General features: G+C 46.1%; 1 protein-coding gene across 2 annotated transcripts in view; it reads right to left on the reverse strand.

Moving 5' to 3' along the window:
- KDM3B (lysine demethylase 3B) overlaps positions 1-15,025 on the reverse strand; it is an 892,876-nt gene that overhangs the window by 448,438 nt on the left and 429,413 nt on the right. For both annotated transcript variants that reach the window (XM_069244431.1, XM_069244432.1), the window contains exons 12-14: positions 14,020-14,127; positions 13,264-13,391; positions 12,062-12,347 (exon numbers count right to left, since the gene is read on the reverse strand). In XM_069244431.1, the coding sequence (XP_069100532.1) occupies positions 12,062-12,347; positions 13,264-13,391; positions 14,020-14,127 (522 nt within the window). The remainder of the gene's footprint in view (positions 1-12,061; positions 12,348-13,263; positions 13,392-14,019; positions 14,128-15,025) is intronic.

Here is a 15,025-nt window from a genome sequence, read left to right on the forward strand (position 1 = left end):
GAACTGTAACACCTGGCGGTGAGCCTCAAAGGCTCACCCCGTTTGTTACAGCGGCACAGGGCATCCCAGCTAGTGGAGATGCCCGCCCCCTCCGGCCACGGCCCCACTTTTGGCGGCAAGGCCGGAGGAGATAATGAGACAAACAAGGAGGAGTCACTGGCCAGTCAGGACAAACCCTAAGGTGTCCTGAGCTGAGGTAACTCTGACTGATTCCCCCAATAGGATTAGGGATGTGCCCCCCACCCCTCAGGGAAGAGGTACAAAGAGGGTGTAGCCACCCTCAGGGCTAGTAGCCATTGGCTACTACCCTCCCAGACCTAAACACACCCTTAAATTGAGTATTTAGGGGCCCCCTGAACCAAGCAAGATAGATTCCTGCAACCTGAAGACGAAGAAGGACTGCTGACCTGAAGCCCTGCAGAGAAGACGGAGACACCAACTGCTTTGGCCCCAGCCTTACCGGCCTGTCTCCCCACTTCAAGAAAAACTGCAACAGCGACGCGTCCCCCAGGGTCCAGTGACCTCTGAAGCCTCATAGGACTACCCTGCATCTAAATGGACCAAGAATTCCAGAGGACAGCGGCCCTGTTCCAAAGAAACTGCAACTTTGCAACAAAGAAGCAACTTTTAAAGACCACACGTTTCCCGCCGGAAGCATGAGACTTTCCCCTCTGCACCCGACGCCCCCGGCTTTACCTGCAGAAAACCAACACTACAGGGAGGACTCACCGGCCACTGCAAGCCCGTGAGTAGCCAGAGTTGACCCCACCTGAGCCCCCACAGCGACGCCTGCAGAGGGAATCCAGAGGCTCCCCCTGACTGCGACTGCCTGCTTCAAAGAACCCGACGCCTGGGAAACACACTGCACCCGCAGCCCCCAGGACCTGAAGGATCCGACCTCCAGTGCAGGAGCGACCCCCAGGTGGCCCTCTACCTAGCCCAGGTGGTCGCTACCCCGAGGAGCCCCCGCATCGCTGAAGAGACCCCTGGGTCTCCCATTGAAACCTATTGCAAACCCGACGCCTGTTTGCACTCTGCACCCGGCCGCCCCTGTGCCGCTGAGGGTGTACTTTTTGTGCTGACATTTGGTGCCCTCCATGCAGAAACCAGTCCACACCGGTTCGGGGACCCCCAGTCCCTGCTCTGACATGAAACTGGACAATAGAAAGGGGACTGACCACTCCCCTGTCCATCACCACCCCAGGGGTGGTGCTCAGAGCTCCTCCAGAGGGTCCCTGGGTTCTGCAATCTTCTTTCCAAGGTTGGCAAGGAACTCTGGGAGCATCTAAGTGGCCAGTCCAGGCAGGTAATAGCAGAGCCACCTCCTGATAGATGGTTACCTGGTTAGGTGACCAATCCCCATTTCAGGACTATTTAGGGTCTCTCTCTCTCTCTCTCTAGGGTGGGAGGGGGGGCCTCATATGCAGCTTGCAAGACTCCAGCAGGATTCCTCTGCAGCAACCACTTCTGGCCATTGGTACTGCGACTAGACCCTCCAGGAACTGACAATGCTGCAAACAACGAAGACTTTTCTGCAACTGTGTTCCCACGACTCCTGCTATCTTCACAACATTTCCCTGGCCGTGCATCCTCAGAAGACAGCAACTCTTCAGCCTGCACAAGAAGGAAGAATCTCCCTAGGAATGAAGGAGTCACTCCCCTGCAACCCCAGGCACCTACAGCAAATGACGATCAACTGCGTGCATCTCTTCTCATCTTGAGCTGCATTGATCCTACAAGACGGGTGGTGGTCCGGAGTAATCCCCTTGGTCCTCTCTACCAGCTGTGCAACTTTGGTGGAGGTAAGCCTTTGCCTTCCCACGCAGGACAGTACCCCGTGCACCAAGTCTTTTGCAGCTGCCAAGGATTGTTGGCATCTCCGCCAAGGGATCTTCAGGCTACGTACAGCTCTGGCCACCAGCACTCCTTCCCGCAAAGCACAGCCTCCTGCGTGGTTCTCTGACAGCGTGGAATCCTCTTGTAGTACTGCATGGGCTCCTTTTGCGACTTCTGTTTCTCCGTCCTGTGGGTGCTGCCCCTGTGGAGACTCTGTGACGCTGAGGGTACCCTCCGACTCTCCTTCATGGATTGAGTCCTCCTGTGCCTTGCTGGACCCCAGTAGCACCACTTGTCCACTAACCGCAAGTTTGCCTTTGCAAAGGCTTGTTGGTGGAATTCCTGCACCGACACCTGTCTGCAATCTTCACTCGAGCATCGGACATCTTCTGCATCCATCAGGAACTCTTCTCCAGCTCCAGGGCTGCAGTGCTGACCTGTTCGTCATCACCATCTACCAACTCCTACAAATACATCTAGGTGGGTAGTAGCTCCTACTCCTCCTGGACTCCACTGTGACTCTTGGTCCCCTCTCTCCACAGGTCTTCTTTCTTCAGGAATCCACCGCTGGTTTCTTGTATTCTTGTCTGGGTGTCTTCTTTTTCTCCTTTTGGGTGGTTTGGGGAAATTCCAGTGATTTACTCATGCTTTCCTGGTCGTTGGGGGATACTGTGTTACTTATCTCCGTGGTTTTCTAGCACTCCCAACTCCCCTTTACACATTCCACTTACCTAGGTGGGGGTCTCCTGTGTTCGCATTCCATTTTGTTTGTATATGGTTTGTGCCCACCCTACAGTCACTACTGGTTATTGCAATTTGCACTGTTTTCTAACCTTTTCTATGCCTATTTCTGATTGCTAGTTTATTTAATGTATTACTTACCTCCCATTGGAGGGTTGCCTACCTAGTAACTTTTTGGTAATTGTGTCACCATAATTAAGTACCTTTTTTTTTGTAATACTGAGTGCTTTCTTTCACGTGTATAAGTGCTGTGTCACTACAGTGGTATTGCATGAGCTTTGCATGTCTCGTACATAAGCCTTGGCTGCTCATCCACAGCCACCTCTAGAGAGCCTGGCTTCTATGCACTGCCTACACTACACTAGTAGGGGATACCTGGACCTGGTATAAGGTGTAAGTACCATAGGTATCCACCACACGACCACACACCAGGCCAGCTCACTACAGCACCCCTCTCAGGGTGCTATGCCCACAAACCACTGCCTGTGGCATAGTTAAATCACCCTTCTAGCAGGCCTTACAGCCCTAAGGTAGGGTGCACTATACCACAGGTGAGGGCATAGCTGCATGAGCAATATGCCCCTACAGTGTCTAAGCCAATTCTTAGACATTGTAAGTGCAGTGTGGTCATATTGGGTATATGGTCTGGGAGTTTGTCATTACGAACTACAAAGCTCCATAATGGCTTCACTGAATAATGGGAAGTTTGGTATCAAACTTCTCAGCACAATAAACCCAGACTGATGACAGTGTTGGCTTTATTTAACAATGCACCCAGAGGGCATCTTAGAGATGCCCCCTGTATTTTACCCAATCCTTTAGTGCAGGACTGACTGGTCTGTGCCAGCCTGCCACTAAGAGACAAGTTTCTAGCCTCATGGGGTGAAAGCCTTTGTGCTCTCTCAGGCCAGAAACAAAGCCTGCACTAGATGGAGGTGCTTCACACCTCCCCAATGCAGGAACTGTAACACCTGGCGGTGAGCCTCAAAGACTCAGGCCTCTTGTTACAGTGCCCCAGGGCACCCCAGCTAGTGGAGTTGCCCACCCCCAGGACAAAGCCCTACTTTTGGTGGCAACTGCGGCAGGAAAATTAGAGAAAGCAGGAAGGAGTGACCACCCCTAAAGTGTCCAAAGCTGTGATGACCCCCACTCCCTGCAGAATCCTCCATCTTAGTTTGGAGGACAGGGACCAATAGGGTTAGGTTTGTGTCCCCCTCCCCAAAGGGAGTAGACAAGGGTGTAGCCACCCTCAGGGTCAATAGCCATTGGCTACTGCCCACTGACCCCTGTAACACTCCTAAATCCAGGAGTTAAGGGTTCCCCTGAACCCAAGTCATCAGATTCCTGGTGACCTCACAAGAAGAAAGGAGGACTGCTATGCTGAAGCCCCAGCAGTGAAGAGTGAAGATGAAAACCTAATTGGCCCCATCCCTACCAGCCTGTCTACTGCTTCAAAGAACCTGCAAAAGAAGGAGAAGCATCCTGCGGGTCTCTGTGGTCCTTTGGATGGCAGAGGTTGCAGACTTCATGGGGATCGCGCTGGGCAAATTTATGATGGCAGTTCGGGCAGAATTTAAATGGGGTGTTTTCCATGACCCCTACCTTGCTTCATTGACCTGGCCCATGCGAATACCTTCGGCGTCCCTTGCCGGGGGATGTGTTTGGTTCTCGCCTTATCCCGGTTGTTGATGATTTCAGCGTTATCATCTTCTTCTGATCTTTGACGTTGTCTCAAAAACTTCAGATCTCCTCCTTTGCTTCCAGACCCAAAGATTTATGCTACCACGTGTAAGAATGACGCCATACAGGGAACAGACCAAGCACCAAATGGTGGTCGACGATGCCCAAAAGGGTAAATAAATATATTTAAAAAATGTTTTTTTTTTATTACGGACCCAAATACTAGCTAGCGAAATGATGTACAGCATGTGAATCCAGAAAAGGATTCATGCTGCAAAACAAAGGGATCTGACAAAAGCAGTAACGCCCAAGCTAGCCACATTAAAGACAGTTTTGTGATATGCTGGTACACGTTGTTTGCAGCAGGCACAATAACCCTCTAAGCTGCTTTATCGAGAGTGACATCTCTCCAGCAGGTACATTAATCACAGCGCTATCTTTGACTTAGCAAGTGTCACAGTGCTGGGAAAATAAAGCCTGCTGCTTCGAACGGCCACTATCGCTGTAGCTGAAGAGTCTGTGGAGTCACATTCACTGGCTGCAAACAGCTGCTAAGACGAACCTGCAGAGAAAAGGAGATTAAATACATTCACCCAAGAGAGGCATATTGGAGTTAGGTTCCTCTGAACCTGCACAGTTTTACATTGCACTCAAGAAAGCAAAATGAATACTCACTGCACAGGCAGTGATTCAGCCAGGTATTCTTTTCCACCATTGCTTAAAATATTTATCTCATGACTGTGCGCCCTTCTCTGGACTCCAGTTATTCAGAAGAATAAAGATATTTGAGACAGTGAGAGAACTGCCACCAAGATGATGCAAGGTCTGCAACAGCTTGATTATAAAGTGAGGTAGAAGAACATCAACTTAATTAGTCTAACACAGAGGGTAAATAACTGCTCAACATAATCAACTGAGTTATCATGCCACGTGAGATAGTTGGCAGCCATGGCGTCGCAAGACATCTGTCAGAAGCTGGCCTGGTACTTACACCTTATACTAGGTCCAGGTATCCCGTATTAGTGAAGTGTAGGCAGTGTCTAGAAGACATGATCTCTAGATGTAGCTGTGGATGAGCAGCCAAGGCTTATCTAGGAGACATGTAAAGCTAATGCAAAACCACTGTAGTCTCACAGCACTTCCACACATGAAAGAAAACACTAAGTTGTACAAAACAAATGGTACTTTATTTTTGGAACACAATACCACTAAGTACTGGAGAGGCAACCCTCCAATAGGAGGTAAGTAATACACTAAATATATACACTAGTAAACAGTAATAGACATAGAAAAGGAGAAAAGAGTGCAAATAGCAATAACTAATAGTGACCCTAGGGGGAGCACAAACCACATATTAAAAGAATTAAATGCGAACACAGGACCCCCACCTAGGTAAGTAGAATGTGTTGAGAGGGGCTGGGAGTACTAGAAAACCAGAGAGTTAAGTAACACAGTACCCCCTACAACTAGGAAAGCAGGAGTAAATCAGTGGAATTTCCCCAAACTACCCAGAAAAGGAAGGAAAAGAAAAGAAGACAGCCAGACAAGACTGCAAGAAACCAGCGGTGGATTCCTGTCGAAGAAGACCTGTGGAGAAAGGGGACCGAGTCCAAAAGTCACAGTGGAGTCCAAGAGGCGTAGGAGCTACTACTCACCCAGCTGTCCTTGCAGGAGTTGGTCGACGGTGTGGAAGAACAGGTCAGCACTGCAGCCCTGGAGCAGGAGAAGAGTTCCTGATGGATACAGGAGATGTCCCACACTGGAGTGAAGATTGCAGATGGGTGTTGGTGCACTAATTCCACCAACAAGTCCTTGGCAAAGGCAAATTTGCAGTTAGTGGAAAAGTGGTACTACCGAGGACCAGCAAGGCCCAGGAGGGCTCAACCCAGGAGTGGGAGTTACAGGGGACCTTCAGCGAAAGAGTCCACAGGAGCAGAGGCAGCACCCACAGTAGTCCCACAGGATGGGGACACAGAAGGAGCCCACGCAGCACTACAGAAAGTGATCCCACAGTGCAGGAAACCACTCAGAGGACTGTGCGTCACAGGAAGGAGTGCTGGGGACTGGAGCTACATGTTGCCTGAAGATCCCTTGGAGGAGATGCAAACAAGCCTTGGCAGCTGCAAGAGATGCAGTGCACGGGGGTACTGGCCTGGGTGGGAAGGCAAGGGCTTACCTCCACCAAAGTTGGACAGCTCGCAGAGAGGACCAAGAGGGCTACTTCGGACCACCCCCGTGATGGAGGATCCAAGCAGCTCAGGAGACACGCCACCCTCAGTGGATGCACAAGTGGAAATGTTGCAATTGCTGGCAAGAGCTCTGGAAACAATGTTGCAGAGGAGTTATTTTTCTTGAAGGCAGCTTGTCAAGTCCTGAAGGTTCCAGTCGCAGTTACGGAGGCCAGAAGTTGAAGTGGAGGTTGCAGAGGAGTGCTGCTGGAATCTTGCAAGTCAAATCTGAGGACCCACCCAAGAGAGACCCTAAACAGCCCTGAAAGGGGGATTGGTCACGTGGCCAGGTAAGCACCTATCAGAAGGGGGCTCTGATGTCTCCTGCCGGGCCACTCGGATGCTCCCAGAGTTTCCTGCCAACCTTGGAAACAAGATGGTAGAAACCAGGAACCCTCTGGAGGAGCTCTGAGCACCACCCTGGGGTGGTGGTGGACAGGGGAGTGGTCACTCCCCTTTCCATTGTTCAGTTTCACGCCAGAGCAGGGACTGGGGGGCTTCCTGAACCAGTGTGGATTGGTTTATGCACGGAGGGCACCAAATGTGCCCTTCAAAGCACACAAGTGGCTTGGGGAGGCTACCCCTCCCAAGCCAGTCACACCTATTTCCAAAGGGAGAGGGGGTTACCTCTCTCTCCCAAAGGAAATCCTTTGTTCTGCCTTCCTGAGCTTGGTGAGATCAAGCAGCAGGAGGGCAGAAACCTGTCTTGTCTAAGGGGTTTCAGCAGCTTGGGCTGCCCAGAAAACCCTGTAAGACTGGTGGTAGCAATGCTGGAAGTCCTCTAAGGAGCCCCCAGAGTGCATGGAATCATACTTCCAATACTTGCAATAGTATTGGGGTATGATTCTGACATGTTTGATACCAAACATGCCCAGGTTCAGAGTTAACATTAAGTAGCTGGACATAGTGACCTATGTCCTGTACACATGTAAAATGGTGTCCCCACACTCACAAAGTCCAGGAATGTTTGTAGCAGAGGTGGCCTCACACACAGGTACCTGCACTCTGCCCTGAGAGAGCCTACCATAGGGGTGACTTATAGTGAGCTGATGCAGTCACCTTTAGTGAAAATGGGTGCATGCACCCGTTTAACGCAGTATCAATGGCAGGCCTGCAGAGCCCTTTGCATGGGCTCCCTATGGGGTGCTGCAGCCCACAGAAATCCCCTGGTACCTCAATGCCCTGGGTACCATAAGCTAGGGACTTGCAATGGGGGGACGAGTATGCCAATTGTGGGAAGGAAAAGGTAGTTACCAAACTTTACAGGAGAGAGCATAACCACTGGGGTCCTGGTTAGCAGGATCCTGAAGGACACAGTCAAACACACTGAAAACAGAAGAAAAATGGTGGTAACCAAGCCAAGAGAGGGTACTTTCGTACAACATCTCAGATGCAATCAATACTGCAGTACGAGTGGGTCAACTGAGCCTAGCCCACCGCAGTACCAACCACAGCTGAGCAGTGAGCTACTTGCAGGCTCAGGCAGTAAATTATATTTAAATGTTCGTATCAACATTGTGAGTCACCAACAGACCTGAGTCATGGAGAGTCTTGCAGCACAGCACTAGAGGCAGTCAGATCTTTCGTAATCACCATCCTGCCTCTACCTCACAGCGATGACTCCAGTGAAACTGGCGGCACAGGCAGCGATTCAGGCAGCAGCAAACTGAAGAAAATAACCACCACTCATACCAGCCCACCTCACTCAGACAGCAAATGGACACACAGTGTGATAATTGCTGCAGTCATGTAATGTCGCCGCAGCCAGCCCGGCCTCAGTCTCAGCAGCAGCTGTCTCATAATGAATGCAGCTAGCGCAGTTGAGCCCACAGGCCAGTGCAACCCACTCCATTCTAATTAGTAAACTTTTCGGCTCTACGTGGGGAGCAATGCACAGTGTGCGCTCGGTGCAGTTACCCCCTTCTAGAGTGAGCACAATGAGTGTGTCTAGATGGTGGTGGTCGATCTTGCTTGTGTCTGTCCCAGTACCGGTGGTGTCAGGAGGTGCCTAAATGCGTGACATATGCATGTTCGTGCAGTGATGCGGACCAGCAAACTAAAAGGCATTAGTCTAACCCCTGATGAGTGGTACTTGGCAGGACTGAGATGGCGATATATGAATTTTTATAGAACCTCGATGTCAAGGGGGATGACAGCCATCGAGCATACCCTCTTCGCAGGAACCAGTGTCATTGGTGAAGCATGTCCCTTCGATGTTGACCGAGGTCTTGCCATCGCTTTGATGCTGACCGATGGGATCCTGGCATCGCACTGTGGGTTTTGACGCTGATCTTGAAAGATGCGGCTGCGACATATCAGACTTGAACGTCAGCGGAGTTGATGGTAATCCGTCGCAGTCTTGGATGTCGAGTGATAACGATGTCGCCTCAACATCGGCCCCTCTTTTGAAGGAGAACAAAACGGGGCCCAACAACTTTTAAGTTGATGGTATTGCCGTATACAAATGAAGTTGATGAGTGGTGTTAATCCATGAAGGAGATTTTCTGTACCTAGATCTCTCTCTTTGGGAGTCTATATCTGATTTCTGATGCTTTTCTGCAGCATGATGGGAGGTTGACCTTTCCATTATCTTTCTTTTCTTTCTCTACTGCTATGCTTTCATATCCAGCATCCAGTCATGCAGTTTTATGCCTACTCCGTCTTTAAGTGTCCTTTTCAACATTTTACTGCCAGTGCAACATCCTTTAATAAGGTGTGTAGAAGAAAGATACAGTAAACAGACCATTTGAGCATCAGAGCTAACCTTCTTTTTATCACACGATGGGCATTTGGTAAAAAGGGAAGGCATTCTGACTAAAAATCCGACCAGAAAAGAAAACAAGCATTTGCAATGCAATGGGTCTCGCGTTTACTCCAGGTAGAGCTATTAGTGTTATAAATTCCTAACTGGACTTTCCTTGCCACACAAACCGAAAATAAAAAGTATAACAGTTACCATAAGCAAGCCGATTCAAAGCGCTGCCGTGAGCATGGAGAGAGAGACGAACAAAAGGAAAAAGACGTTCGCTCGCAGTCAAAGTTATTGGCAAAAGTGCAATTATCCATGTAACAGGGTCAATGGCCAAGGCGGTAACACAACCGCCCTAAGGATGGACAAGAGTAAAGCAGTTACCAACGTAAACGAAGAATTTGTGAAAGGCAAGCCCCCAAATGAGTGATAGTGATGGGTGTGCATAGCGAAAAACCCAGATACATACCAACATGTCGGAAAAACAGTGCTTGTGCGCTGCTCTGCTCAACTTAAAAAGTAAATGTACTTAACAGTGGAGATGTCAAATTGTCAGGTAAGCTTTTAAAAAAGCTGAACATGTGAAGGAAAAAGATTTGTAGTTGAAAAGACACCTGAGGTATTCACAGATTCTGCCTGAAGGAGCTGGAAAAAAGAACTGACACTCAAGTAAACTGCCACTTCAGTGCAATGAGGAATAGGGTGCTTCTGATGTATATTACCGTATTTTCCGGCGTATAAGACGACTGGGCGTATAAGACGACCCCCTACTTTTCCTGTTAAAATATAGGGTTTGGGCTATACTCGCTGTATAAGACTACCCCTCTTCCAACGCACACCAAATAAAATTTTTAAAACATCCGATTTGATTTTAACATGGTAATTTTAATTCAAATGCTTATGACATGCAGGTACTTAGTAGGAAAACTGTCACTTATAAACAGAAGGCTGTTTGTCATCAAACATGTAAACATAAAACAGTGCAAGTGGAATAGCCTGGAGCACATGCAGGAATACGTGCCTGTCCAGACAACTGCCAGCGAGGATTGCGGCACACGGTAAGGACAGCTCAACTCACGGTTGACCAATCAGCTCTGTGTCCACAAGTAGCTGAATCTTGTGGGATGCGGAACCCATCATACGCTTGGAATCGATTTCCAAATGCAACGCACGGTGGCTCAGCTACAGGGCGCCTGTCCCTGAAGTTTCAGCACACCATATACCGGCGTATAAGACGACCCCCGACTTTTGAGGAGAATTTCAGGGGTTAAAAAGTCGTCTTATACGCAGGAAAATACGGTAAATGTGCATGCACCATTTATAATCTCTTCAGTGAAAGCCTATCACATTTTTCCTTCTTTATGCTGTTTCTATGTAAAGACCGCCTTTTTTTATGACAAAGTACTAATCATTCAGAGGTTCTTCTAAATTCTGTCCAACAATTATCCTACAGCACTCAGCAGGAAAATACACCACTGCCAGTCTACAATGAGACTATATGGAGAATAGCTTTTAGTGATGAACATTCTATAATGCACTCTTTCTGAACAGTTTATTTATACTAAAGGAGATGTACCGGGATCCCCATAAGGAGCGGGTAATCATCCAAAGTTTATGACTTCAATGAAGATCCTACAATAAAGAAGCTTGATACCATACTAGGATGAAGAGATTAACTATATACTCCAGAAAATGGAGAGACAAGGCATGTTAGAAGCAGGCAGCTTTTAAACCTTTGGAGCGTTGACCCTCCCCTCGTTGCTAAGGGTAGAATTTAGAAGCTAAAGGGTATGTTGCCTTGATTCAAACTGAGATTTGAATTCTTTCTGTATAAGCACTGTCACTTTATGGGTTAATTTGCATAATCTATTTGTACTGTATAAGCACGGTTACTTTTTCTGCATAGAAGAGCACAGTATATTTGCAGGCATATACTGTCACATTATAATTAGATAGGATACTTCTGGGCGAATAAGGTTTGCTTATTTATATCTGTTCTATTTGGGAAAAAGATTAATTATTGTGACAAGCATGGTCATTTGTTGTAATGTCAGATTCTAATGTAACTTTCTAAGCTGCTATGCTATTTTTATTCCTGGAAGTAGATTATGCTCATGGTACAATTTGTTTCATAAAATATATTTGCCTGATCTGATGGGGTGGATGACCACGTTTCTTATTTGCTTCAACAAGGAAATGCCAAGAGGGATATCTGGAAACGCTGACTGTAATGCGGTTAATTTTGTATTATGGAAACACCTTATCTTAAATTAAAAAAATTAAAAAGCACAACAAAAATGTCAAATTACATGAAAAACGAATAGCTGCAACTTGACCAAAGCCTTAATAATTAGGAACAGGATGTAAACATTTATTTTGACTATGCCCACTTTTATATGGATAAATAAGGAGTCTGTCTCCAATTTTCAGAAATTATGACAAAAATGAAAAACAAGGACATCTCAGCAGCTCCTGATACCCAAATCTGTAGAACAGATTAAAAGAAACAGAGAAAACAGGAACATGCAGTCTTTTGAATAAAGGTGATGCAAATTCGAGCATGGGGAAAAAGGAGGGTCACTTGACCAGGTACAATACTTTAAGAATATTGTCGGGGGCAATGTTTCAAGTAACAAAGCTGTAGGAGCTAATATGTTAGCACAAACATTTAGAAAATTGTTCTGGAATAATCCTAAAGATGGTAAGTGGTCTAACCAACTTTTACACCTATACAATATCCTATACTGGTGAAGCAATTACAATGTAGAGTGGTGAGGGATGTTCACTTAGCCATATCAAATTCGCACACCAACATTGAAGTCTTTACCTTTTGTTTCCTCTTTAGCCTTCTGAGTAGCAAGGTCAGCAAGCCAGTGCAGGGCAGAGGAGGGAGTGCCTTCTGTGATGCGGTTGCTCTTAGTTTCATTGCTGGAGGATGTGTTCCTGGCTTCTAACTTGTCAGAATCCTGCTCAGTGGTGTCTGTGGCTTCAGATTTGGCAGCGGTGTCTGCCTCAACCAGCACAAGTTCTGATGCTTCCGAGGTGGGATCTGACATAGCAGTATCACCAGGCATAACCTCATTTAGAGATGCAGAAGGATTTACACCAGGTACCTGAAATGAATTCATTATTTAATATTTTGGGACTTAATTGCAGCAGGAACTTCTCAGACGTGAGGTGTTATATAATGAACAGCTGTGTGCATGGATGTAGTCCACTTGAAACCAGGGAGTGATGCTGAGGGAGTATAGGGGAGCAACATATCATTGAGCAAGTACACTGCATATTTTTTGTTTGTTGCAAACATTTACAAAAGTGCATTATGTTATACATGTGCAATCTGTGGCACAGGGGGATAAAAACTGTTGCTCAAAAGATCTTGATTGACAGTGTTGAAATAATGATCAAACCCAATCTCCAGCTTCCCAGAAAGAAACTTAACCACTAGACTAAATCTAGACTACACCTCACTAACAAAAGCAACACGCCCATTGTTAACAGTTATGAGAATGATGTAAAATAGTGGTGTAACCAACATGCAGGACTATGCTGTCTAAATGAAGAAAAGATAACTGGAAAATGGGGTCACCTCAATGAAGAAACAGTGAAGGCGCCAATATCACGTCAGAAAAATCCAGCCATAATGATTTTGCATTTTCACAGTACAAGCAGGGACCTCAGCACAGGATCACACACCATTAAATATCAGTCGCTCACAGCACCTCCGTTTCATGACTGTTTCATGACTTTCATAACATGGCTACTTGTTGTCAGAGATTAAGTAACCAATTATGTCTTCACCATTTTCATGCTCTCAGGCAGTAAATTCATGACATCCGTTCACCTTGAGTCACTTGAAGTCGCATCAGAAAATCACCAGTGGCCTGTCCTGAGAGGTTACAATCCTAGGGAAAATTGCTGATGAAACCTAAATTGAAGGGTTCACCTTCATAACATGCTGGAAGGAGCTTGTAAAGCTTTAAAATCATACATGATTGTAAAAACCTCCAGTACTTTTAGGTCTCATACCTGGGCGATGCCGTTGGTCACTGCTGGCCTCAGTACAGTTTTATTTTGTCGGTTAATACACGGGCAGTTGGCTTTGATACCCCACTTCCCTCTGGCAGCATGAACCATGTCCCCAATGTTGTAGAGTGCTGGAGAAACAGAAATCAATTGTAAAAATGACAAACTTCATATCTACTTATTTACCTACAAAGTAAAGAGCAGGTACTGATGTGTTTGAGCCTACAAAAGTCAAGGGCTTGCCAGAAGGATTTGACCAGCAACACCTTCACTAGGTATCATGTTGTTAAATGTGTTTAATGACTTTCATATACCAATACACGCAAATCTGTTCCATTAGCAGGCGTGACAGAAGCCAAATTCAAATCTTGGTGAGATTACCCACAGTAGATTTTCTTCATACTGCTACTTCATACTTCCCTCTAGATACCACATTCAGAATAACTCAATTTTGAAAGCTCAATAACTCCTAGCTACATTCAACACAGGCGTTTTGTGCAGCATGTAACTAGCAAAGCATTGACGTCGCTACAAAAATATCCAACTCACAAACATTTGGGAAAACTGGTTTTCTCATACACTGCCAACGTTTGGAAGGGAACAAAACGAGATATCTACCAATAAGAAAATCTTTACCATTTCCACTTGCTCACAAACGCCCCCCTCCAACCCAAACATACCCTTTTAAGAAAATCACCATAATTTATCAACAAAAACAACATGCAACAGAACAAGGGACACTAAATGGAAACCACTCACCTGTTCCAGGGATGATCTGAGTAGGCATTAAGTTCTCTGGTTCGTGAGACTGTCCTTTTGCACACTTCAACCATGAAAACACCTCTTCATCACCAGTTTCTTCCACTTCTGAACATACAAACAGAAGGCTTTCAATTCAATGAAATTATGTATGCAGCAACTCACATGGCGAAAAACATAACCAATGACAAAATACATAGTTGATTTTAAAGTCCAATAACCATGATTTCAGCAGAGCCCAGTTTATTAGTGGGATTAGCATGAGGCCATATCCTTTGATGTACTCCTCAAAAGCACTTGTCATAAAAACATGACAATGCACATAACCAACTGTATTATATTTGCTACACCGGTTACTCTGTGCAAACGTTAAACATTTTAGTTTTATTGTGTTTTACTTTACTTGGTAATGTGAATCAGAAATATTACAAGGGATCTTTATCCGAGCATAGGCTGTTTAATTTTCAGGCTATCATTTAGATCGTATGTATTTTACTGTTTTTATTGATCTTCTTTAATGAATAAGAAACAAAGCTATAGGACTCAGGTCAATGCACATCCAGATGTGAAGCACATACTAACAGTACGTCTATGTTGGGGAAGTGAGAAACACTTCCGGAAACTAAGCCTAATCAAGCAGCAGTTCTAGTCATGGCCAAACGGAAACCCAAGCTTAGGTGCAATACAAATAAGAGCTTCAAGCCTCCAAGATTAGGGGGAAATATGTATCTAAAGGACACAGAATACTGAGGTCCATTAGTAGTAGATTAGACACACTATAATGATAACTTAAATTCAAATTAAACACACTGAAATCAACCAACCTGCAAGAGAGAAGCATACCAATCAAAACCAGTTAAATGGGCTGGTAAACGGATGAACATTAGTTTGGAAACACTTCAGAAACCACAAAAACAAAGTGTTTTTTTAGAGCTGAATTTTGTATTATATTATTTGATGGCACAGGCACTGTCGGCTTAGCACTAGTTTCATAATGTACGGTGAG

Source organism: Pleurodeles waltl, chromosome 7 (genome assembly GCF_031143425.1).
Source record: "Pleurodeles waltl isolate 20211129_DDA chromosome 7, aPleWal1.hap1.20221129, whole genome shotgun sequence".
NCBI classification, from domain to species: domain Eukaryota; kingdom Metazoa; phylum Chordata; class Amphibia; order Caudata; family Salamandridae; genus Pleurodeles; species Pleurodeles waltl.